This window comes from Chiroxiphia lanceolata, chromosome 3 (assembly GCF_009829145.1).
Source record: "Chiroxiphia lanceolata isolate bChiLan1 chromosome 3, bChiLan1.pri, whole genome shotgun sequence".
NCBI lineage: Eukaryota > Metazoa > Chordata > Aves > Passeriformes > Pipridae > Chiroxiphia > Chiroxiphia lanceolata.
In genome coordinates, this window is record NC_045639.1 from 44398861 (window position 1) to 44424207 (window position 25347).

General features: G+C 35.2%; 1 protein-coding gene across 23 annotated transcripts in view; it reads right to left on the reverse strand.

Moving 5' to 3' along the window:
• AFDN (afadin, adherens junction formation factor) overlaps positions 1-25347 on the reverse strand; it is a 123586-nt gene that overhangs the window by 60069 nt on the left and 38170 nt on the right. For 19 of the 23 annotated variants that reach the window (XR_004356307.1, XM_032684008.1, XM_032684001.1 and 16 more), the window contains exons 4-13: positions 24499-24662; positions 23883-24043; positions 22724-22881; positions 16818-16929; positions 16273-16440; positions 14720-14764; positions 9363-9457; positions 8311-8573; positions 6629-6698; positions 4452-4567 (exon numbers count right to left, since the gene is read on the reverse strand). Coding sequence is in view for 22 of the 23 variants with exons in the window: in XM_032684008.1 (XP_032539899.1) it covers positions 4452-4567; positions 6629-6698; positions 8311-8573; positions 9363-9457; positions 14720-14764; positions 16273-16440; positions 16818-16929; positions 22724-22881; positions 23883-24043; positions 24499-24662 (1352 nt within the window). In the remaining variant the exon portion in view is untranslated. The remainder of the gene's footprint in view (positions 1-4451; positions 4568-6628; positions 6699-8310; positions 8574-9362; positions 9458-14719; positions 14765-16272; positions 16441-16817; positions 16930-22723; positions 22882-23882; positions 24044-24498; positions 24663-25347) is intronic. The other 4 variants (XM_032684016.1, XM_032684002.1, XM_032684009.1 and 1 more) reach the window with 1 other exon arrangement.

Here is a 25347-nt window from a genome sequence, read left to right on the forward strand (position 1 = left end):
TCACCTGGCTGTTGCTACACTACATCAAGAAACAGCAGTCATCGCACGAGCCCCAGAATTACACCCTCGCTGTAACTGACTGAAGGGCTAGTTCTTACCACTACCCATTAGAGAAATCACAAAGTAGAAAACTGAACAAAATTTGATTTTTCTGGTGTCTGCAAAAGGTGAAGCACTTTTCATAATCATGTATTTCATAGAATCATGTATTTCATAGAATCATGTATTTCATAGAATCATGTATTTCATAGAATCATCAAATATCCTGAGTTGGAAGGGAACTCACAAGGATCATTGAAGACCAACTCCTGGCCCTGCATAGGACAACCCCAAGAGTCACATCATGTGCCTGAGAGTATCATCTAAATGCTTCTTGAACTCTGTCAGGTTTGGTGCTGTGACCACTTCCCTGGGGAGCCCGTTTCAGCGCTCAATCCCTCTCTGGGTGAAGAAGCTGTTCCTGATATCTAACCTATCATTCCTCCCTAACATAAAAGTATTAAATGAGCTGTTCTCTGCAGTTGAGCACCTATTTTTTGGAAATAAGTAAAAGTAGCTTAACATTATCTTCATGCAATAACCATTTTTAAGCACATGTAACACAGGTAGCTTTCAAATAATTTCCCCAGCAACTCTGATAAAGAAATTAATGTAATATAATTATATAAACCTCATTCTCCTGAGTATTATTAGTTATGCCACAAAGCAGAGATAGGACATTGAAAGCCTTTATTCAGCTATCTCCTGTAGTAAAACCAAACCAAACCAAAATAAATCAAACAAAAAAAAACAAAAACAAAAAACTTTGAAGGCTGATATTAAAAGATCTAAAATTAAACTTTAGCATATTGAACCAAAAAGTTAGGGTTTTGTGGGGGTTTTGTTTGGTTGCTTGTCTTTCTTTTTTAAACTTGCAAAACTTTAAACCAGCAGAGAGAACTCAGTTATGCCATCTAGATAATACCTATATTAAGGAAATCCAAGTTCTGAGGAGCTGAAAGTTAAGGAACAGCAGTCACAGCAGGGCAATATGTACACAAATTTCTGCCAGTTCAGTTACATTTCAAACATGGCAACATGCTCTCTTTATGAAAAGCACTCATCTGGTGTGTAAATTGTAGTATTTTATCTCTTTTTATTGCTATAAATCTAAAATGAACTAATTTCTCACTATCTCCACACTGTCAAGAGTGCATCATCTTCACTGAAAACTTAATTAGTTCTATAAAATACTAACTAATACACAGCATTATAAAGTAGAGCTATAGTGACAACTCCAGAGAAATTTCTAATCTGTCATTAAAGGAATGGTAATAAGGCATAGAAATATTTTAACTGGCTAGTAAACCAGTGACAGATTGCAGCTGAAGGATTTATTTTATTTTATTTAGGAAAAAAATGATATTGATCTCTTAAAGCACAAATGAAGAAATAGGATTCACAGCCAGTGGGAGACAACGTGTCGAGTGATGAGAGTTCGTACGATTAGTTAAGGATTGCTTACAGAAATTTGGAAATCGGCTTTCAGAGACAAGTTAATATGAAGTACTCTTTAAGAAATGTTAATTTAGTTTTACCTGTAAATTAGTTATCTAGAAACAGATGCAGTAACTCAATTATTTAACTACCTTAATAGGAGTTCCCTTCAACTAATCACAGAATCATAAAATGGTATGGGTTGGAAGGGGACCTTGAAGATCACCTAGTTCCAACCCCCCCATACCATCTTCTGCCTTCGCCTAAACATACATAAAAGAAATGCCAATTAAGCTTTGCAAATTAGAAATCTAAGTTAAAATAATTCTCTGTGCTTCTGATATGATAGCAGCTGCCCAACCTGCTTTGTTACTCAATACATTTAAAGTATATATTCTCTACATGCTATTCTTTTATAGATAAAGCCTCTCTATGGTGATGAAATTCTTTGAGTTAAACCAGTCTGAAAGTCTAGTTAGGTTATGTATGGGAGGGCCATAAAATATTGATTAGAGGTTGTTTTCTCTCTTAGTATAGTATCAGGTAATACTACACTTTAAAATTGCATTAAAAACATTAGTACATTCTCTAGGTATTTCTGTATTCTCGTAGATTGTCTCTCATAAACTGCATAAAAATGAAAATATCCTTGTGTGATTGTTTTAGCCAGCCTACTAGGTATGTTTAAATTTTGTAAAGCATGTTAAAATTAAGAATCGGGTGAGTGTCTGCATTTAGTTAACACCACTTTTCTATCACTATTCTTATTTCTAACCAATCACGTCTTTAAGAACTCTTGAAAGGTATCCAAGGCAAAAATTATCTTTTCTGATTTTTGTTATATGCTTGCCCATATTAATTGTAGTCAGTTATCTAATAAGCATGTATGACTGCAATCTTTAACTAAACAGTCATTACATTTTATTTCCAAGAATCACATTTCAATCAGAACAACTATACCCAGTAAGTAAACTGGAGTTATGCTCTCAGTTCGCAATTATTTTTCTCTCTAAAAATGAAAAAACATGGTAGCCAAATTCTAATCTTTGGTCTTCAACCCATTCAGTGAAGCTGTAGGAAAAAAAGTCTTATTTGTCTTATTATTCACCTTTGAACAGTAGTGATGAACACACAAAAAGTAGACACGTGGTGTAATATGGGGTGGATTAGTTGTACAGCAACAAGAACCTGCAACTGCTCAGTGAAGATTTTTTTTGTTTTTCAAACGAAAATAGCAGTTTATGATTACTATCCTTACAGTTCACAAAATGAGACCAGAGTATCCTAGAGGAAACCTAATTAAAGGTCCACAAAATACACCCAGAAAAGGGAATAATTCAGTGTACTTGAGCAACACACTGCCTAATTTGCCAAGCCCTAATTTGACACTGACTTTGCTAATTTGTTAATCTCAACACAGTGAATCTATCAGAGAAAGAGCACATGATAGAAATGCTGTATTTAGATATATAACACTGGGACCACACAACACATACTATAGACATGTAAGATATATAGAGGAATAAAGTATCAATGCCAGCGCTGGTGATAAAGATTTCTGTGGTTGTAGTTATCACAAATTTAGGTGTGCCTCTGTAAAAATACTTCGTGCACAAAGGAACCAAGGTGAAAAAAACTGTAAAGACTAGCAATAAGTACTCTCTTTAGAAAAGAATTTTAAAAGTTTTAAAAAATACAACAAAATAAAGCCAAAATGCAGCTCACAGATGGCTCTGTGTTTTTGAAATAAAGAACTATAGCACAAGATAATCCCCTTCATAGAAATTTAATAATCTTCACACACATACACAGATCAAGAAATACTAACAGCAGCAGCCTCAAGACCTTCTGAAAGGCTATAAAAAGTTCGGAAAGAAGTTTTGGTCATCTTTTATGAAAGAGGAAAATTACAGTTAAAAATACTAGCAATTCAATAAGGAGGAGTTAAATCTTCAGTAACCTTAATAAAAGCAGTTCTGAAAAAGAATGCCCAGATACTCTACTGAGAGACAGCAGAGTAGAGCCAAGTTATATTCTACTGCAACTTCACTGAAAGTATTTAAAAGATTTTCTTACTACAAAACACTTGAACATTCAAGTTCAGGCAGAAGCACAATTTTCTGCTCTTTTTTGATTGTATTTTTTTCTACCACTCACATCTCTGAACTCTGTTTTCTGTCTATTGAATAATAAATCCATCTAAGGGTACTAAAAGCTTCATACTACAAGCATTACAACTTGAATCGCTGCACGTTTTATCCCTGCAGCACACTTACCTTACCTTTCATCCATTTATCATAGCTGTTCATCTAAATTTAAAAGCTGATTTATGTAGACAGCAATACAATCCTGTATTTTTCTAAAGATTTGAAAAAAATTCTGTTCACATATTCACTGATTCACTGAGGTGTGATAGGAACTCTAGAGATCGTTTGGTCCAAATTCCCTGCTCAAAATGGGGTCAACTAGAGCGAGGTGCTCACTACCCTGTCCCCTCAGGTTTTAAGTATCTTAAAGGAGAGAGTCCACATCTGCTGACAACACTATAGTAGAAATAGCAGTGACCTGGTTATTTCACTCTCCAGAGGAAATCACAACTTCTTGCCACTGGTGAAGGAAAATTTCAAATAATTGTAACTTTGTTACTGAAGACATTTCATATGACATGCCTAACCACAGATCAACAATGATATGACAACTGTCATCCTGACTTCACAAAGAGAACTGCAAATAAAAAAAAAATTAAGTAATCCTTTGCTTCAGTATTCTGTTAAGTATTTTGAAGTTTTTTTGCTTTGCTTGTTAATTCTGAGGTTTATTTGGAACAAGATCTCAAAGAAAATCTCATTCTCCATGGGAAAAACCAGACTGTTTAAAATACTTTAACGCACCTCTACTATTATGATGCTTGATCTACTGGAACAACTTATCCATTTTTTTCCATTATGAGAAGTAATGGGTTACATGTTTCCTACCTGCTTTCCTGTCTGCGGTAATCTTGCTGTTCTATTCTAATCATCGGCTTCACCATTCCTCGTTCAGCTGTGCTGGATGCTGACGATGTCCTGTCACCATCAAGCCTGCTGGTGCTCTAATTCAAAACAGCAGGACAGGTGCTTAGCATGCAAACACTGGATTAGCTTGGCATTACTGAAATGAAGTGTCAAATTGAGGCTTGAAAAGAGATGGGAGAACAGAAGAGAGGGGTATGGCACAGCAGACCAGCAGCTCAGCAGGTGTTTCCACCACAATGAAGCACTGCTTGCAATTCAAGAGACCACAATGGCCAGAGAGAAGCAGCTCTTTGTTAATGCACTGTAAGAACTTATAATGAAACTTTCAAATGTCTTTAAAAGTTGCATAGCTATCAATACAAACTAAGAATGAGTTGGTAATGAAAACTTTAGGTAAAAGACAAAGTTAAACATATTTACTGATTTAAAACTGTCCATGCTCCCCCACCCTGATTCTGCAATAGTTCCAAGTGCTTACACTACTGATCCATTACATAATTTATCCTGATCTTAAGGAAACTCTGATCTGCTAGACAGTACACAGTTTTCCAAGAAAAGAAGTGGCAATTGAAACTATTTTTTTATGTATCATTTAATTTATTTTCCTTCAGTGTCCCAAAATCCCGAATAGGAAGCTTTTAATTTTTAATTTCCAATTACATCAAACTCTACCAGGAAAGGGACAAACGCTGCTTTTAGCAGCAAAACACATAGCAATTATTTTCAGTATAGAGTGGAAAACAAGACATCAGTAAAATATGAAGTGTTTCAACACTTCATAAGAAGTTTCTAAGACTAAATAATTTGCTTTGACATAAGAAAACCTACCAAAAAGTGCATCTCAAAACAAGAGTTTTAGCAAAGTATTTTTTTTCAGTACTGACATGCCAATCACAGAACCACTTTTCATCACCGTATCTCAAAGAACTTTCATTAAAGTTACTGTTACTCATTTTCCAAATGGAAAAGCAAACTTAGAAGAGAGCAACTGTTAGAAAATGAGTGATTCATCAGTGAGTTAACAAGATGTCATATACATTCTCAAATGGTACAACTAGAAAATAAAATAAATTTTCCCAATAATCCCTAGGTCCACTAGTATTTTTCTAATGAGTGTGAAAAGGATATGAAGTCATATCAGAAACTCTTACTCTGAGTTTTAAGACATTTTATTAGTTTACAAATTTCTGGTAGGTGTTTCTGGTTAGGTAAAGAACACACACAAAAGAAAGCACTATCACAAAGCTACAAAGAAAGTAGAGAAACTGAATCAAGACTGTGGCAAGGTAAAAAAAAAAAAAGACTGACAAAGATATTCAAAAGCTATCAAAGTATTTTTAATACCTACACTGACACATGAATATTGCTAAATATTTACAAGTATTTCAATTTTATGATAGTAGTAATAAAACATCAAAGGAAATGCATTTCTGGGAGGATTAGTACATTTCATACTGCTGAAATAATTCACACTCATTTCATCTGAGGCATGTGATCATAGCCAAGTAAGGCATTAACCATTGTGTCATTTTACTGTGCTCTTGTAAAATGCAATTCTGACACGAAATTTATTAACAGACAGTGCAGAAAGCAAGGCAGAAAAGATTACCACCTCATAAAATGTTTATAATTATGACTGCAGAGACAGTTTGTTTAGGCAATGGGTGTACAGGAGCTCTAATGAAGCCTAATGTCACATCCATTAAATTTTAAAAGCCTAGTTAAAGTAAAATTTAACACCTTTTCACATTTTATATAAAACATTTATTTACTCGATCACAGATGACAATAGCCATACGCTACACACACAAGGTAATGATGTATCAGTTTTAATACAAATCTCTACCTGCACGTGTCAGTTTGGGGAGAAACTACTTCAGGCTCAAGGAATTTCCCTTTCTAAAAAATGTTACTATTCTTGACAGAGAATGCATGTCAAATGCCAATACAAATTTAAACAAAAGTGTTTTGTGGAAAAAAGTCTCAAACAAAAAAAAATAATGCACATGATACCTGAGCCCATCCACAACAGAAAACGGCTGGGGAGACTGATGAATTGGCCACACTTCCCAAAGAACTACTGATGTTGTAATTTTGATTTAACCTACATATTTTATTATTTAGTCATCACGGAATACCTTGCTTGCTGGTAGTGCTGTTCCACTGTGAACATCTCCCTCCAGATCAAATGTGGTTTCCTGTACAGCTCTAAAAGACAACATTTAAAGTACATTTTAGAAATTATACTGTTCAACACTTAACAAACAAGGAACAGAGTAGCTAAAATTAGTAAATTAAAATTCAACCATGAATCCAGTTAATATTAACTTTTTTAAATACTGTATCGATTCTTTATATTAATAGAACCTAAAAATATTTACACAGATCACTTAATTTGGAAAAACAGATTCTTAGCTAATTTCACAAAATTACAGAATATGTTAAGTTGGAAGGGACCCACAAAGACCATTGATTCCAACTCCTGGCCCTGCACAGGACCATCCCCAAGAGTCACACCATGTGTCTTGAGAGTATCAAGTGAGAAAATACAAATACACATAAACAAATACATATAAAATATGGTCATGGCCTTGTATTCCCTACAGTAGACTTGCAACAGTTCTTCAGTACTAAATGTACAACATTCTGGATAACGTAAATAATTCATAAATCATACTAATGCATGTTATTATGTTTATTCTAAAGATTTTTAAAAGTATTTAGTTGTTCAAGCTGCAATAGCCTTTTGCCATAGATTTTACTGTCCAGATAAAGCTCTGCAGTAACACAGTGCTTTGCAGTTGACTATGTAAACCTGCAAGAGCATTTATTTATTGATCTGCAGGCTAAATGCAGAATGAACTCAGGATTTAAGGAGGAATATTACAGGACAGCTAAATGGCTGGAGGTCTTCCTGCAGACAGGTCCTACAGCAAGCATACAGTATCCTTCCACATGAAAATAAAGTGGAGAAAAAATAATAATGGTTAAAACAAACACCTATATTAACTCAGCAGATAAGCTTCTTTTCCTAGATATTTTTCTCTCACTCATCTCCAAGTCAATTTGTTTCTTTTCAAAACCACATACAATAACGTGTATAGCAGCAATAGTAGCCTCATTTGGACCCAGAGAAGATGGGAGCTATGTTGGTTTTTCCCCCCACTATACAAAATGATTTTAAGATTGTTTCTTCTGATTATTTCCGTAGCCATTGAAGAAAACACCTGAACCCCTACAAGTCACTAAATCTACAATCAGTATTTTTATTATGCACCTATCAAAAATATGAATATACAGAAAAACAACAGGGTGGACTTCTGGACTGTTAGTCCTTGTGACACAGGAACTAGAACATAAGTAATCACACTGTAAAAAGAGGTTGCTATATTGAGACATTTAGTTCCCTATCTTAACAGTTTCATTTCGTGATTACTTCATTTCCTTCTAGTAGAATTTTAAAAGTTATCTGAGAAAAAACAAAAACCAGGCTCTCTCAAAACATTCAGCAAATTCTTTACTTATCCCAAAGGCTGGATGAATTTTGAAATACATTAAAGTATTTAACATGAGGAAGAGGAGTGAGCATGAGAAAAACTTGTTTGAATACTCCATAATGAAAAGACACTTGCTAATCCTAAATAAAATCACAAGGTGGAGCTCAAGTATTCAAATTATATATTTAACACTTTAAATGAGTTCTAAGTAGTTGCTTTTAAGTCATACTCTAGTCACAGGCCATTTATAATGCACTCATTCTCTATTTTTTTTCCAAGGCTCACCTCCTCACCTCAGTGGGAAGAAAATAAATTTTACTCACCCAGTTTTGTGTCTTGGGCCTTTGACCATAAGACTTGCATCAGTAGGTCTTTTGGAAATAATATGGTCCTGAGTAGGATCCACAAACTTAAATACATGAGATGACCCAAACTGAACCTTCATTCCACTTTGCAGCATGGTGGTTTCTGAAATACGCTGACCTTCCACATAGGTTTCAGCATCAATGCTTCTTGGGGTTACAGTAACAACTCCATCCATATTAGTGAGGTCACAATGATGAGGCTGAATTCCTGGACCAAATAACTGGGAATAGAATTAATTAACATAGAATAAATTAAATTATACTGCAGCAGAAATTAAAATAAAGAGACTGAGTTGCAGCTTACCCTATTTACAGACTAGTAATTTAACTTCGCTTGCTTACGAATTTCACACAGATGAGTGGTACTATCATCAGTGAGTTTCACTTCATTTTTCATTGCAAGAAGAATGATAAAACACATATTTAACTAACATGTGGAGCAGAAATCCCTTAAAAAGTTTTTCACTTTTTTGGTCATATACTGTTCAGACTGTTTTCTTCCACTTGCTGTTTTGATGTGAAATCTCACAATGCAAGTAATTACAAGTCAATTAACTGCACTGACACGGACCCAGGGTGCTATAAGAGACTCCCTGTCATGAGCTTCACATAAATATGCTTATTTTATACACTTAAGAAATTCTACCTCAAAGGGATTGAGACTAGGACTTGAAAGCCATTAAGCAATTACAATAACACTGATATGCACCATTTGACCCAGTTACAAAACAGAAACCCCCATTTTGAATAATAAAATCCTTAAATTATAAAGACCTTACTTACCCTCCTTAAAATAATAAAACCCTTCTCTTAACACAAGAAAGGAAATAAATTCAGATAGATATGACCATTAATATGACTAATATAATGAATTCATATGAAATTGCAGGAATATTTTACCCTTCTAGCTTAGAAGAGTATTTATAGCATATTTTACTAGTTCCGACAATTACACATAACACACCAGAGGTCAGATCAGTACTGTCATCGGAGTCTGCTTTTTTCCATACCTGAATGGAATTGTCATCAAATTTTTCAGTTCCAACTTCAGTGACACTTAATTGTAGACGATAGAGCTTTGGCTTATCTCTGGAGTCAGAACCATCTGTACAGCAAGTAATAAATATGAATTTGCAAGTTATTAAAGTTCAAATATTCACACAATATTTCTACATTTTTGCAATTTAATTTAGAATAGCAACGTTCACAAAAACACTGAGTGACATCCTTTCAAGATTTGCTGGGAACTTAGTTGTTCATCATAATGCAAGAACACTGAAAGTAGACAGAGCCTGCTTGGAGCAGCTGTTTTCTACAAATGCAAAGAACAAAGTAATCAAGAACTACTATTCTGAACATACTTTCAAAAACTTTCTCTATGCCCTAGTAGTTTGAACAACACAATTTTTGTTAAACTCTAAAGTTTTATATGGGTATACCAGAATGGGTTTAAAGATTAGGAAAATAAATTACCTGCAGATCTCTATAATAATAGAATTTATTGACCTTACTGAAGTACAGATTATCAGCAATATCTACTGTCAAGTGGTCCACATAACAAACGCTTTCCAATTCATCAGATACTGAACTAGACCAATATTAAAAGAGAATCTTACATAATGTTTACTTACAACAGCTTTAGTCTTAATACATAGGACTTTAGCACTTCTGGCCTTATCTTTGTAGTCCCATTGACCTATATTTTCATCTCACAGAAAATGAGGTAAACAATAAAGTTCATCTTCCTACTCCCCCCAGAAGTACATACTGTCCAAGTAGAATAAAATTTCACAAGATACATTGGACATAAAGTGTACATGATTGTAGTTGGTGCCTTCACAGGCTAATACAATGGGTTTTGGTGTACATATAAATGCTCCCTGCTTCCCAGAAAATCCTACAACTTTAAATACTATCAGCTTTTGAAGTAATACTGTCACTTCTGACTTCTCTCCAATCTCTTCTCCAAAGCAAAGATGTAAAAAAAGGAGGCTGCAAGACAAAAAATGTCTTACCTGTGGATATGAACAATGACTTCAAGTCATCCCCCAAAAAGCATTAGAGAATATTATTAAAGCCATGGCACATACAGTGACACTGTCTGCGGTAGGATACTAGTCATCTTCAAGTCTTTAAATGAAAGTCAATATAAACAAAACCTCCATAAATCCAGCAGCAGAATCCCAGCTTTACTACCAGGATCTGTTTATTAAAATCAGAATGCAAGTCATTTAACTGTAAAATGGTAGTAGTAAGCTTCCTCTGGGGTTGTTGGGATGCTATTAGGACGTAAAGACACCAGGCACAGATAGCCCATAGACTGGTACTGTAAATACGAAAGTGAAGTGCTGATACTACAGTAATATCCAGTTACAGAACACAGAATCACTGCCATTACATTAGTATGTCACCCATCACAAAAGAAGCATTAATCATAAGAGTACTCCCTCCTCTAAACATTTTTCAGGTACAGGGATAAGCCTTTTATTAAAACCTTGTATTTGAGTCTAGAAAGGCATACATTTAATATCACTGTACCCCAAAAAAGGTAATGATAATGCAGTATCTTCAGCAATTTGAATTGTGTGCAGTTTTTAATACTTAACAATTAGAAATTATATGGTTGCATCTTCAATGTCACCAAAAGCAGACATGTAATAGGTTACTGAATACATTTGGTTGCTTATACCAAATTCCATGAATTTTTATTATGTCTCCTCACAGCTTACACCCCAAAACTTAAAGTAGTTTCTTTCACTTATTTATGATTCCAAAAATCAAGCATTTCTTCCTCCTACCCACATCCTAGTTTGGTAAATCTGGCACCCAAAAGAAGGGTGGAAGGGACCTTTATTCAACAAGCAAAAATACTAGAATTTCAAAAAAGGCAATAGTATAAAAGTCAGGGCTAGTTATCTAGGGCTTTTGTACTTAATTTCTTATGGCACTTTCTCCTAAGCTCTTTATATACAGATTAGAGAATAGGCTTTACAGTCTAGTGATTTCACCCCTATACTAAACATACTTCCCACTGCCCCCTACTTTTTCATTTTTGACACCTTAAAAAGAAAAAAACACCACCTTTAAAATATTCCTATATATTTCTGCAAGATACATTACAAAATATTGTTTTCAAGTGTTTATTTAAGAGAACTTCTTGATCTTATTCCCAAATTCAGCACTTGTGACTAATCAATCAGTATCAAGTTCTACTAACGTTTACATCACACCACTGTATATCCTCAATATAGATGTAGATCACAAAAAATGTGCTTTCACATATGAAATATATTTTAGTATCACAGTGTTTCTGCTGAGGCATATTAAGACTTTTGTTTCTATGCAGTATCCATTGTAACATGAAAAAAACTTGTTTTAGAACAGCACTAGATACAAATGCTATTTTTAATTCCCACAAAAATTATAAAGTTTTAAGGAGTTACTCAAAAGTTATTTAGAACACACATGTAATACTCCACCCAGTAAAAGCCAATTTCTACAGTAAAAGGTCTCTTAATCTTGAAGATAATTCTTATAAATTCTATAAAAGGATGAAAGGCCTTTTTGTTCTAGGGGAGAGATGCAGGAGGGAAGGAAGGTTGCATTATACTACAGTGTAAAGTGTTTTATTCCCTGAAAGCTTGCCTAAATGTTGTTTGGAATGTATCCCTCATAACTCACTGCAGCAGGACACAGATTCTGCCACACCTAAGGCAAAGACCCTACCCCCAAAACATGACAGTCCACTAAGGCGGTTCTTAGCTAAGGATGATAGATTTCATGACTTGGTTTATGCAGTTAAGGGTCAACATTCATACTTCAAATAATAGTGTTACACAAAAACTCTGTAGTGAAGTGAATAGTCACTGTAAGCACATCAACTCAGTGATTCAAAACACAAATGTATATTTTTTAAACAGCAGAAAAAACTAAGGCTGACCTTCATGGATATATATTTTAAACATGTTACTTCACCACTAAAAGGTGACCCCTACACTACTCTGGAAATTATAATTTCAACTGATTTCACTAATCTAATGCCTGAAACAATGCCAGGAAATAGTACAGACTTAAAACCAGACCAAACCAAATGATGAAGATCAGATCATAGAAAACAAGCCCAAAGTTGAACAAAAATGGTCACACAATGGACTTCATCTACTGAGTTAAAATTAGTTAAACCTACATTTGAAAAGCGTATTTCCTGCACAAGTTCCTCAGTATTAAGAGTTTAAACCCTAATAAGTTCAGGAGATGGTTGGGCAGATTTGAAACGCCATGTGAAATTCAGGAGATAATTCTGCTATTAAATTTCCAACAAGATGTGCACTTCCAGCAGAAAAAGCCAATGGAAAACCTTTTCATAAACTGTTCTTCTAATAGAGAACAAAATTCTTTCACACTAATTGTAAAAGTGTTACACATGTACTGCAGTTCTGTTCTCAGAAAGAAGGTTGGCTGAAAGTCAAGACTTTCAAACCTTTCCAACCTTTCCAACCTCCTGCAATTCTTCTTTCTGAGTTGTTATACCTGCATGTCCTCCGCATCTTCCATTGCTATGTATTTTACAGCTCAGGTTGCACTTTTTGTGATGAAGAATGGAGAAAAGCCTTATGGTTTTGGCTTTTTTTTTTTAATGCTTTGTAATTTTGATGTCAGGCTTGTAAGATCTCAGAGACTCACATCCTGAAAAAATGTGGTTTTGTCATTTTCCTCAGCCTTTAAATATTAGGATTGAATAACTGAAGTTAATAACATCCCTGAACTCATCAGCAACCATATTCACAGATAACATAGACAGTATCAGCTATTCAAAGTGCTGCTGAATCTCACTTCAGTCTATCCAGTCTATTTCTATTACAATCAGATTCATCTCAGTTTATTGGTTCATTTCATGACTTGGATACAGAGACAATTGCTCAGTGCCACATTTAGAGCCACAAGCTACTGAAGTGCATCTTCTAGCGTCCAGAATCCAATCTTCAGTCAATGAAACAGTCATACAACCAGCAACATCAGCAGCTGTGGAGAAGTGGAAAAACTGGACAAACTTCAGTAGCAAACTTACTGAATTTGTACAATTGCACAATTTCACAAAGCATGAGTGCTAAATTCTTCTGCAAGAATATAAACAGTCAACGTTTTGACAGGAGGACATTTCTACAGGAGTTATTTCTATAATAAATACAAATATCCTGAAGTGCTTTGTTCCAAAGAGACACACTGGACTCTAGAATATGAAGATCTCTTTTTCACACTCTAAGATTTAAGAAACTGTCTTTTTTTTTTTTCCAGTGAGACACAATCAAATTTCAAGCTTTCCACTTAATGTTCAAGTGTTCCTGGAGAGCCCATCCACGCTTTTTAGTTCAGCACACTCTACAAAACTCTTCTACTCTCTGGAATAATGATGCTAATGAAATGAAAGTCTGGATTCAATTCAAAGAATTGAGCACTGGAGGCATAAGTTTGAATAGAGTTCTTTAAACCCCAGTATTGTACTCCACAACCATGAAAGAAAGGATGAGCAACATGGGCTACTACATGTAGTACTTTTACAGCAGTCTAGAAAACAAAATGAGGAAACTGGGAATAAAAAAAGTAAGAAAAGGAAAAGGTATTTTGGTAAGACATTTCACAATGAAGAAAGTTGCTTTGTATTCTCATCTGTTTGGCCAAGCCAGGATGTATCAGCACATTACTCTAAACTCTACAGAGAATCAAGGATGCATAATGATTTGTAGGTTAGGTTATCAATTTCAAATACTACAGATAAAACTGAACAGGACTCTACAGTCTAACATGGCTAAATCTTTGACACACACCACTTATGTTGGGCAACAACACAAACCAGGCAATAGAAATACCAAAAGATGCTATGGAACACCACGGAGTAAAAAGTAAGGTCACTTTATCAGTGGTCCAAAGTATTTCACACAAAAATCATAGATTACATCCACTGCATCAATGCAATCAAACAGTGGAAAGCATGGTTAAGTTCTATGCCATTTACCTAGTACACTTTTTAACTGTGAATTCTGCAGGCAGACGGATCAAAGAACTTTTTATTTCTACCATAAAACTGCTTGCTTTTAAACCACCCTTTGAAACTCAGCTGTTAATTGTAGACGGAACGTTGAACTCTTTGGATGATAGCACATTCATGATAAATTTGATGCTTGTTCGCAGACCAAATAATTAAATAGTAGCTGACAAGACAGGTAGCTACTTCACCAAAGCAGTCCATTGGAAAAAAAAAAACAAAGATAAACAAGATAGCCTTTCATTTGTCAAAAAGAAACACAAGATTTACAGCCAGCGAAGTTTTTAGTGACTAATGAGAGAACAGTATTAAATATAGCGTTACCTTCGTAAGCGTGATAGTTGTAGTAGGCAAAGTGATTCCTTCTCCCTGGGGTTAGAAAACACATGCAGAGGACCCAGGTGAAGGCAGCACCAGCAGGACAGATACCATGCAGAACATGCGGAGGAGGGCAAGAAAAGAAAAGACAGGAAAGGGTGAAACTGTAGCCAGACAACACTTATTCACTTTATAAGAATGAAGTGCATTAAACTCTTTCAACTTCAGAAACTGGGTAGAACATAAAGACATCAGTACTACAAAGCTACTGAATGAAACAATCCTTATTGTTTAGAAAAGGGACAACAAGCAGTTAGAAGAAACCATGAACAATAGGTCAGTCCCAGAGGCAATGTGTGAAGGCTTAGTACACAGCGCTGACACCTGTGGCATTTCAGATTGTTTATCCTCCCTCAGTTAATGGATGTCTTGCTCCACTGCCCAAGCACAACATTTTAATACTACATTCCATGAAGAGTAAGAGTTCAGAGCACAAGAAATCAAAAGTACTATTAAAAGAATCCAAAATATTAATATGCAAACCAAACCTCACCATATAGAAGAGAATAATAAATTTAATATATTCTGCGCACCGCTAATTTCATCTGGATTAAAAAACCCAACCAAACAAAAAAAACCCACAAAATCCCACACTATTTGACTATGAATTTAACCTTTTGTTTCCAGTTCTGATCAAAGGTTTTAGCACCAATTTCCAAACTTGCTTCTCAAAAGGTAAACAACCACACTTCAAACTGTAACATTTGCTCGAATATCTGAGTGTACCCAAGTGACATCTAATAGGAAAAAGAGCTGCATATAACTAAATCATCAAAAATGAAAGTCCATATCCAAATCTTTAAACATGAAGACAATATCAATTAAGAGCACATTGTGTATGTTGTATCTCTCCTGGCCGTTCCTAGATCATAAAATTAACTGTAAATTACAACGAAGTCCAGAGAGTTGTAACGATGCCTTGCCAGTGATTTGAAGGTTCCATATAGACTGAAAAATGTTTAACATTTAAGTTTGATTTAAAAATTCATGTTCTTGTCCTGTTAAAAAAATGTTATTTTCCATGCAGAGTACTGTCAAATTCCAGGTATGCTATAGTGTACTTGTGAATGTAAAACAAATCAGATTTGAGCAGTGCTTTTCTGGTTTCCCATAATATGACATGTTAAACTATTTTACTTATTATCAAGTTTTAAAGCCCAAAATCCAAAGAAAGCTGAAGACTGAATGATTTTTTTGTTTTCAAAACACTGAAAGCTTCATACTTGCAATCATACTAATAGAGACAAAGTCTTATGAAATAATTTCTCCTCTTCTTGCACTCCAAACATTTGCTGCTAAAATTTTGATATTACGGAAATATTCAGCTCTACCTTTAGACAGCTCCAATTCAGGGTCTGGTATCAGAAGAACAACTCATGTGGCATTCACCTACACTGCCCACAGACTTCCTTGTGCTTACAATGAAAGTCTTACTTTTGGAAAATCCAAATGACCATGTAATAATGTAATTTAGACTGTTAGACAATCAGAATTCTTACCTGGGCTTAGTTCTACCAGGTATGGTAGTTTCTCAGGAGGAAGACAAGAGCCATAGCCAGACCCGTCAACTCTTTCCTTCCCCTTTAATGGCTTTCCTTCAGTTATTTTCCTGGTTTTCTTTGGGACATAATCAGGAGGCCGCCTTTTCAACTGAAAGACTAGTAGTCCTAAAACACAGTATTATACATCCTTTGAGTCACACTATCAGTGAACAAACACACAACCAATATCTATTAATTTTCAAGTGTTCCATAGGATTACTTTTAGCTTACTAAATTCCTGACACTTCTTCAAAATAGTTTCAACTTAGAAATAAGTACACCTTTGTAGAAACTTTAGGATAAAATGTAAAACCTTTCTGCTACCTAAAGATGTAATACTACAAACAGTGCATAATCAAATAGTAAATAACTCTAAAGCTCCCTAACATTAAAGGTGCCCAAAAGCAAAACATACTAAAATATATGTTAGAATTTCTTACTTTACAGGGGGTCTACAGTTCGGACCCAAGGCACAAAAATCTCTTTAAGCTTTTTGGACATACCTTTATCACTAGGCCACTCCCTGAATATCTGCAGCGGACACTCATCATCATCAAGAATAGTTTCTTTAGCACCTTTATCATCAGAATGCTGAGCACCAGGAGGCAGCATGACCTAGAAAAGAATTGTCGGTTTTCAGAGCTGTTAGTGGATAATTAGAACAGAGTATTCAGAGGTATATCCTCTGATTACTTTTTTTTGCATGTGAGAGAGAAGGTCAAAGAATTCAGTAACTTGAAATGTATTTTGCTTTCCAAGACTTTTTCTAACCATCCTTTCTGGCCTTCTGCTACAGTTAAATCACACTTCCCAGAACACCAGATATATTTAAAAAGCAAAGAAAAGCAAGTTACACTTAAGGCAGATAAGATCTTTCTTCTAGTAAAAAAGTATTACTCCAATAACTCAACAGTCAAGGCAAAAAAAAAAAATCTGTGGAGATGACAGTTATAAAACTGAAGTTTCCTTTATTATTTCACACACTGGAATCAGCCTTGCATTTTGCTAATGCCATTCTGCTAATGCAACACAAGTATCTTCAGAAATGACACCACAAGCTGGCAAAGACAGCGTCATATTGCCTGACTCCTTGTCTTACTCAAAATTTACCTGGTCTACACAGAGACTAAGGGTACAACTGGAGCATTTCACGCAAGTGCTTCATGCTGTCTAGCTCTAAGGGAGAAACAAAACTAAGTATACTTTTGGAACAGAACTATGGACTATTCAGACCTTTTACAGCTATACCCTTGCAAAGCAGAGGAAGGAGGAAACCTTGATTCATGAAGTCTGACTGTGAAGGAGATTTCATGCATTACTGCTCCCCACAGCAATCAAGCACAAATACAATGACAGGAAGTATTACAGTGCATGAGCACCTTCTAAGTTAGATCTTTCAAAGCTGAATCAAGAAGTAAAATGTATTTTACTCCCTCATTTGTAATCCTAACAATGTTATTTAAATTCATAGACAATTCTATTTTAAACAAACTGCTTTAAATCATTCCCCTCTCTGAACTATGACCAAGGTAACACCTTCGGAAGTGATGCAGCTATTGGCTACAGCACCCTACTACGCTGCAGCCCTCAAGAGGCTTTCCACTCATTTGTTGCCTCTTCTCCACACCCATTTCTGCGCTAACCAAGTTCTCACAGATCCACCTCAAACATCCTTTCATCTTCTTCCAAGCAGGAAACAAGTACATTTAAGATCAAAAGCACGTAATCCCTAAAACATTTTCTATGCAAAACCTGGCTAAACATAGGACTAATTAAATTATCTTTAATTAGATTTTCAAATAGATAAGATATTATAAAGGGAGGAAAACATTAAAATGTATAAACCAGAGGGAAACAGAAACACATCTACATTCAAATCTTATCTTATTAAACCGCTCTATTTCACATCTCATATTTTAAAATCAATTATACCTACGGGATAATTTTGATTAGCTAATTAAGGTAACATTGTATTTAAAGCCTTATTCAACAAGCCACAATTTTTAAATTCCAAAGCCCTTGAGCCAGAAGGTAACTAGTTAAAAAACAAGAAAGACATGCTGCAGCATGTGTACCAGGAGTTGACCAATACTGGACTAAGGAGCAAATCAAAGAAAACCCAAATGCAGTGAAATCAGAGGAACAGAGAAGATATCAATGCACAGGTGCTACTAATTTAACCTGATATTACTTCTGCAGTGGAACTTGGATAAGCATCTGTTCTTGGTGTTGGGCTTCAAGGCAGCAACGGTAAACTAGACAAGCTAGAGAAGAGGGGTCACAAAAGCACTGATCCCCTCATCCTCCCAGCCAGTTACCATTCCTCTCCTCTCAAAGGAAGAGCCGAAAACGCAGACATATCTCACTTTAAAAAGCATGTGACCTAACCTGAAGAAAGATACAAAACACCACATCTGAGCTTATTAAGGCTAGGCCATTTCTGATTGTTACAATGCCTTTTCAGAAAACATCTGTGTTTTAGGTGAATGCTGTCACCACAAAGCTGAAATTCCTACATTTTAGAATAACGGAAAAACATAGGAATAAGTCTATATTATGATTGAGTTTTGGTTCACGGGTAGAGATTTGTTTTAATTTTAAAAACAGATGCACTTAAATATCCTTTCATGAATTTGCATCCATACAGACTGCTGAGATGAGGCACAGACACTTCCCTGACTTCTGCAACTGCACAGGAAATACAGATGGGTAAAACCAGCTTAAGATCATATCTCTTGGAAGCAGGTTGTCAGCTGACAACCTACGAACTGAAACAAATGCGAAACAGGGAATTAGGAAGAATACACTGCGCTTTGTCCTAAGTGCATTCATGAGCATATATAAATTATCATAAAGTCATTCAGTTCTGTATCTATTAATTTAAAATGCAGTGAAACACGCAGAAAAGACCAGCTAAGAAATGTAAATGAAGACCACAGCAACTTCAGACTTAATTTCCAAAGCATTTGCTGGAATAAAAAAGAGAAGATAATTCTCAAATACTTACTGTGGTTAAGCAATATATACAGATCAAGTTATCAGATCTGTCCTTAGCAAAAGTCTCACACAAGAAAATCCCATGCTATAATAGGTCTTTAATAAGCTCTTCTGTAATTTTAATGTTTTTTTAAGTAAAAACCTCATATCTACAGTATATTTGAATACATCTGCTTATTATAAATAATTAATCCTCAATTTTCCTTACAAGCTGGGAACACAGGCTCTGCACATGCCCCTAGTGAAAAAAAAAAACAAAACCCAAAGCAAAACATAAAAAAAACGCAAAAAAACTCTCAATGAATCTTGCTAAAAATATTTAATACCTTTTGTCTGTAATGACTATTTCTTAAAAAAAAAAAAAAAACAAAAAAACCTACTCACCATGAACTGCATCTTTTTGCTTGACATTACAAAAAGTTATTTATGTCTTACCCTCAAGTAAAAAAATAAGTGCATGCTAAACCAGAAATCTAATCCAGACTCTACTTTTACAAGTTAACTAGTTTGCTGCACGCCTGAAGTCTTATGCCCTAAGTGAATATGCACAGGTAGCTCGGAAGGACTGTCTAATTAATTTGACATCTTCAGAGATGTGCAGTGAACCCCGTATTACTCAGGGAAACTCCAACCAAGCAAACTGAAACAAGTAAAACACACACTGGAACAAATGCGTGTTTACTTGCTGACATAGAAAAGCACTTCAGAAACAGGGACAGAGGTACAGCCCAATACACTGCAAACTGGCATATGAAAGCAAGCAACTGACAGGAGAATGACATTTACAACAGAAGTTGTCAATGGTGTTACAAAAAATTCTTACAATGTTCATCTTTCCTGAAACTTCGAGAGCGAGTGAACTTTGTTACAGGTACTTATGCAACCTTATAGTGGTCTTATCCTGTAACTTAAAATCCATCTTAATAGTTAAGTAAATGTCAACAGTTAAAGTCTTCTTTGAAGACACTTTATCTGCCACTCAAAGAAAACAAAACATTTAAAAATCCCAACCAGTAAGAAATTGAAGTTATATGTTCCACTATACATAGTTAAACTCTACATATGTAAAGAATAGGAACATGTATAGGATTTGACTTTCACAGAAAACTATAACATCAGAAGAACAAGGGAAAAAGCCCTACCAAGGGTAAAGAACAGCTATGAGACTTCCATATAAAAGGAGTACCAATGGCCATTGGACCAATTTAGCAGTGTATTTATGAGTTTCCAAAAAGAGAGAACAGTGATTAAAGACACATCAAACTAATGCAAGGGTATTTTAAGTTTCAAGCAAGGAAAGTAACTTCATAAAATATTTGGAAAAAAAGCAGATTTTAAAAGTTAGATTTAAAATACTCTATTCATAAAGGAAGGATTAACATATTAAAACCCAAGACTTTATCAGCAGAGCACTGAGAAAGGCCAAGCAGATTTTACCAACTCCAATGACTTATGGTGAGCAAAACAAAGGTTTCCTACACTTAGAGTTATAAAAGAAATCTGCTATTACTCAGTGAAGACTACTCATATTCCAAATGTAAATGTAAGTGCACAACTTACGTCAGTACTGAAACTTACTGTGTGAATAAGATGCATTGCTCAGAAAAGACAAAATATTTTCCAGAAGTGCTTTCCAAAAAAATCACTTTGTTTCACAGCTAAGACATTGTTAACCTATCCCAAGATTAAAACAACATTCTCCAGACTATTTTCTATATTAAACATCCCCACAAAAGATCGGAAAATAAGAGGAGGTAACAGGGAACACCACCACTACAGCAAGAGTAACTTGCAATAGTTTCCTGGGTAAGTGTGCAATCAGTTCAATAAATTCCCTCATACACAAATATTTTGTAATACATCATGATGTCCTCTAACTCTGAACTAAACAGACTGAAGCAAAGCTATCTTCCAAATTCAGTCACAATGTCTCTGCTGTGATTCTTTCAAACCAGCAGAAAAACTGGAATGTCAATTCAGCAACCTGTTTAATAAGATCAACGACTGAGAATCATGAATTGCATTTATGGATCCCACAGTATGAAGATAATTGTCATAATTAAAACTACACATATTCTGCAGCCAAAACTGAGAATCAATTTTTAATATACTGTGTCATTAAAAGAATCTATTACTTACAAAAGTATTTCCCTCTAAAATAAGAACCTATGTAAACTTTTACTGTAAGTAAAATGAACTTTCACAGTTGGAACCCTCACTACAGGATAATGAAGACAAGGATAAAACGTCCAGAACTTCATTAAAACTATGCCTAGAATGAAGATAAAACAGTTGAAAAAAATGAAAATTAACATTAGTTCACTGCTACAAAACTATAAAATCACTACTATCACAGTTTCCTTATTCCTAATATTAGAGCAACATGTCAATTCCCAGTTAATTATACCACTACAGACTGGAAGCACAGCAGACACTACAGTTACTCAAACATATCATAAAAAGCAAATCAGAAAGGAACTTTTAGATCAAACATATATCCACATCCTTTAGAGCAGCTACAAAGTGCAGAGAATAGCACTTACTGCTTTCTTACTGCTTACCAGTGGCACTTTAAGCACTGGAGGAGGGGCAGGGAAAGAGAGCACAATATGATGAGACAAACTTTTTTAGCATTCTTTCATCATATTAAGGAGCAATAAATACACATTTATTAGACAAGTCATAGTCAAAAATGTAATCAAGATTGGACTCAAACAAGGATCAAATGTTTTCAAGTCTCACTATTCTCCTTGAGAAGATGACATGGTCAGAAGTTTGTAACCTTTAATCAGTACTGCCCATGGGACGTTTTGATTAAAGCCGTATCTCTAAGAAACAACAATTCTATACAATTCATTTGGGACTCCGAAAATAATTAAATTCTGAAAACAAGCCTAAGTTTCACTTAAACGTTTAATCTTTTCTGATTTGTAATGATGGTAAGCTACTGCAACAGCAGTAGCTTAGCTAAGGTGACATCATACAACATCCTTTTACAATGGAGCTCGCCTCAGCACTTCTGCTTCTGAATGGATGCTCACTCTTAGTTCAGGGAAATAGTTTTATGCACAAATTTTATGTATCCACAGGACCAACTATTAATTTATACGTGTGTGAATCATAAGCACACCCAGTGGTATAAAACCGCAGTGCAAAGTGCAGAAATATGTTACTTTCAGCATTAACATTTATCTATATAGCAAGGAATAATTTAGTAAGATTGGAAGATTTAGGTTCTAAAACCAAAAAAACCTGAAAGGTCACCTGAGAATTCCTGAGGCTGTTAGACTTAAAAAAAAAAAAAGTCACTGAACTAACAGAGTAATTCCATTTAATTTGGAAGCTACTGAAGGAAAAAAAACCCAAACAGATATGAAACATGAGAAGGCTGTGTCTTAGTATGTTCACTTACACGAGCAATACAATAATCCTTGGGATTTTCTTTTTCCAGACCATATTTTTCCAGTGCTTCAATAACTGCAAAGTCTGCAGTATCTGTAGTGGACAGCAGAATTGTCTTGTACGGTATATTTGGTTTTAAACTGTCTGCATAAATTCTCAGTGTTCCACCTTGGAAACAAAATGGAATTAACAATGTTACCAGAGAATAAAAAGACAGACATGCAGTCATTCATTATATTTCTAACAGATTGTAAGAACGAACCCCTTCAGAAATCATTTTGTCAATCCACTAATACAAGAAAAGTTACATAACATCCTCAAAATAAATTTATCTCTGCCACTGGTAAAAAACTCCAGTGATACTTCCCTAATTTCTGTAATCAACTCTTCTTCCCAGTGTTTCACCATGCTTAGTATTACCTGAAGTTAAAATGAAACAGTGACAATGGCTGAAGAACAGACCTTTCCCATCTTGACAGGAAGTTTGTTGTGACCTCTGAGAATCTCCTGTCTCTTTAAAAAGCTCATTTAAGATTTCCTCCAGATGATGTTTTCTACACCCCCTAACTCTTTCTTCACTACCCTTCCATGGACAGAATACATTTGAGATTTTATCAGTACTAACACTGCTTAATTTGTTCCTTTCTAATGATGTTTATACAACCACTGCTGTTGTATCCCCACCTCATGAATGTGAAATACTTAATCACTGTTACTCACAAGATCTACCAGAATCCTTTGTGCAGACCTGAACAATCAGTCTTTTACACCCTTTATTTGTGCTATTGATTGCATTTTCACTTTCAGGTTATTCAACTTGTTGTTAGTACAATAAAAGACAATTATTTCAGAAGGCCTCCTCTGTTTCTCCAAGTCCATCCTTCCTTCTTTCCCAGTTCAGCACTGCTAGCAAGATCAATGAGTATACTCTCTCCCACCAATTTGCCCATGACTGAAAGCTTTGACTGGCATTCATCACAAAACACACTCCTGCGGAATCCTACCTTTACAAATCCTGCATTCAGTTACACCACTGATAAATTAGCCATGTACAAAAAATGTTGGAGAAAGCAAAAGTTAAGTCAAATTTACAGGGGTTGCTGGCCTTCAGAATATTCTCTCGGTAAACAGTTTACTGTTTATAACTTAACCAGAAGAAATCCAAGTACCTGAGTCTGGTCTGCCATCAGAACTGCGAAATTCCTGCATTCTCTTCTCTAGTTTTTGCTGTCGCCGCCGTTTCATAACCACCTCAGGATTGGATATTGTGCGAGTGAAGCTGGTTTCAGGCATATCTTTGTAAACCTCAGCTGCAAGGCGAAAATTCTCACTGCCAAGTTAGTTTAGATAAAAATTAAAAATTGTCATTAACAGTTTAAAACACATATATTCTCATTACTTCACAAAGGACAGAAGGTCAGTAGGATCCATACACATAGGAGCCTCAGTTAAGTTATCGGAAGATGGTTTCTATGTGAATTTCACTTTTGCTACGGTTAACACTGTTCATGTACCCATGTTCACCTGAAATAAATAACCAATTTAAATATTGATAGTTGCTAGTTTTCAAAGAAAGAAGAGGCCTTCTACCTCTTAAAGATGGGGGCGGGGAGAAAGGCATTAAAGAAACTTTACATTTTACCCCTAACCTTATCAGGATTTACAATACTGCAAAGCATGTGGAAGCTGAGTTAGCATGTGCTTGCAACTTGTGCTTTTTCTTTTGCTAATGCACTTAAATACAACTACAATTTAATTTTAAAAATATAAGTTTAAACCACTTACATATCATCGCCATGAAGAAGTCTATCATCTTTATCTGATGCTTGTCGCAATGCCTCTTTTTCACGCCTCTTTTTCTCTTTTTTTTCCTTTTTTGAAAGAGTTCGTTTGAAATTCTGAATTACTCCTTCTTTTTCTTGTTTTTCAGGGCCATTACTCTGAGCTTTCTGAAATAAATGAGTTTAAGACAACTTTCATCAATTTTAGTCCAATGAAAAGTTAGTATTGGTTTTAACTTCCCAGAAGAATCTGATCAAGACATATTATCCCAAACACAGAAACAATACCCCAGGCAACAGTACTCCATTACACAGTGATGGGACTAATATTCTTGAGAATAACATAGAGAAGGCAAATACAACATCATGTTCCAAAGCAGGTATGAACTGATTCTACTCAAGAAAGTAAAGCAGCAGCAGAATTTTACTTGAATAATGCCTGCTATCTACTTGGCCTCAAAAGATTAACTGAAGGCTGTAAAACATATTTCTGCCTCCCAGTAAAAATACTTCATAACAACACTGTGCTTAATCTGCTTTCAAGACACCTGTGTTGGAATGCCACATCAGAATAAACTGCAGAAGGAAAAATATTACAGAGGATTTTTCCCCTATGGTATGTTTTTTTGAGTTGTCTTTCCAGTGTTCTCTAATTCCTGCTCCTTGCACACACAAGATACCTGTAATCCCAGGCTCATTTGCCTTTTGTAGACAGAGTACATTAAAGAGCACGAGAGAAAGAAGACGTAGATTTTCCTGCTTCTATCAGGAAGTGAAGAACACAGAGAAGGAAGACTGAAGATCATTTAATTCAATGAATAGGAATAGCAACATTGGTACGTGTCATGCAAGA